The sequence below is a fragment of the Neopelma chrysocephalum genome, unplaced genomic scaffold (genome assembly GCF_003984885.1).
Source record: "Neopelma chrysocephalum unplaced genomic scaffold, ASM398488v2 Primary Assembly neopelma1_103b, whole genome shotgun sequence".
Lineage (NCBI taxonomy): Eukaryota > Metazoa > Chordata > Aves > Passeriformes > Pipridae > Neopelma > Neopelma chrysocephalum.
The window spans coordinates 607,195-607,954 of NW_020897767.1; the positions used below are offsets into that span (position 1 = coordinate 607,195).

General features: G+C 54.6%; 1 protein-coding gene across 4 annotated transcripts in view; it reads left to right on the forward strand.

Annotated features, from left to right (window-relative positions):
• The window catches only part of NR4A2 (nuclear receptor subfamily 4 group A member 2), a 6,608-nt gene that overhangs the window by 3,792 nt on the left and 2,056 nt on the right, over nucleotides 1-760 (forward strand). For all 4 annotated transcript variants that reach the window (XM_027695958.1, XM_027695957.1, XM_027695960.1 and 1 more), the window contains one exon: nucleotides 302-504. In XM_027695958.1, coding sequence (XP_027551759.1) covers nucleotides 302-504 — 203 coding nt within the window. The remainder of the gene's footprint in view (nucleotides 1-301; nucleotides 505-760) is intronic.

The following is a 760-nucleotide window of genomic DNA, read 5'->3' on the forward strand; positions in this document are numbered from 1 at the left end:
CTCGGCTCAGCCCCGCCGGCACCGAGGGCTCGGCTCAGCCCCGCCGGTCCCGGGGCTCGGCTCAGCCCCGCCGGCCCCGGCGCCGCCCCGGGATCGGGCCCCCCGCGCCACGGAGAGCGGCGGCCTCGGAGCGCCGTTCCTAATCGAATTAATTGCCCCGGAACATCTAATTTCCTCACCGGTCAGAGAGGGGTTTAATTGTTATCCCAGCCCCGCTCCCTGGCCGGGGATGGGGTGAGCAATTTCACGGGTTATAGACTTTAGAGAACCTCATTAAGGGCTTTTTAAAATGAATTTCCAGTTCCAGGCTAACCCCGACTACCAGCTGAGCGGTGACGACACCCAGCACATCCAGCAGTTCTATGATCTCCTGACCGGCTCCATGGAGATCATCCGAGGGTGGGCAGAAAAAATCCCCGGCTTCACCGACCTCCCCAAAACGGACCAGGACCTGCTCTTCGAGTCTGCCTTCCTGGAGCTGTTCGTGCTGCGCTTGGCGTACAGGTGAGGGGCGGCCAGGGAGCCAGACCCTTTCAAGGTCCACTGATCTGCATTTTATTAACTCCTCGGTAATTAGGTGCCTCTTAAATCCTTCATTTATTGCTCCTCAAGTAATTAGTTGTTTAGCTTTCCTCTCCTCATCTTCTCCTTTCTTATTTTTTTAAATTTCTTTCCTCTTCTTTTTTTTTTTCTCTTTCACTTTCTTTATTTTATCCTTCTCTCCCTTCCTTCTCTCCCTTCCTTCTCTCCCTTCCTTCTC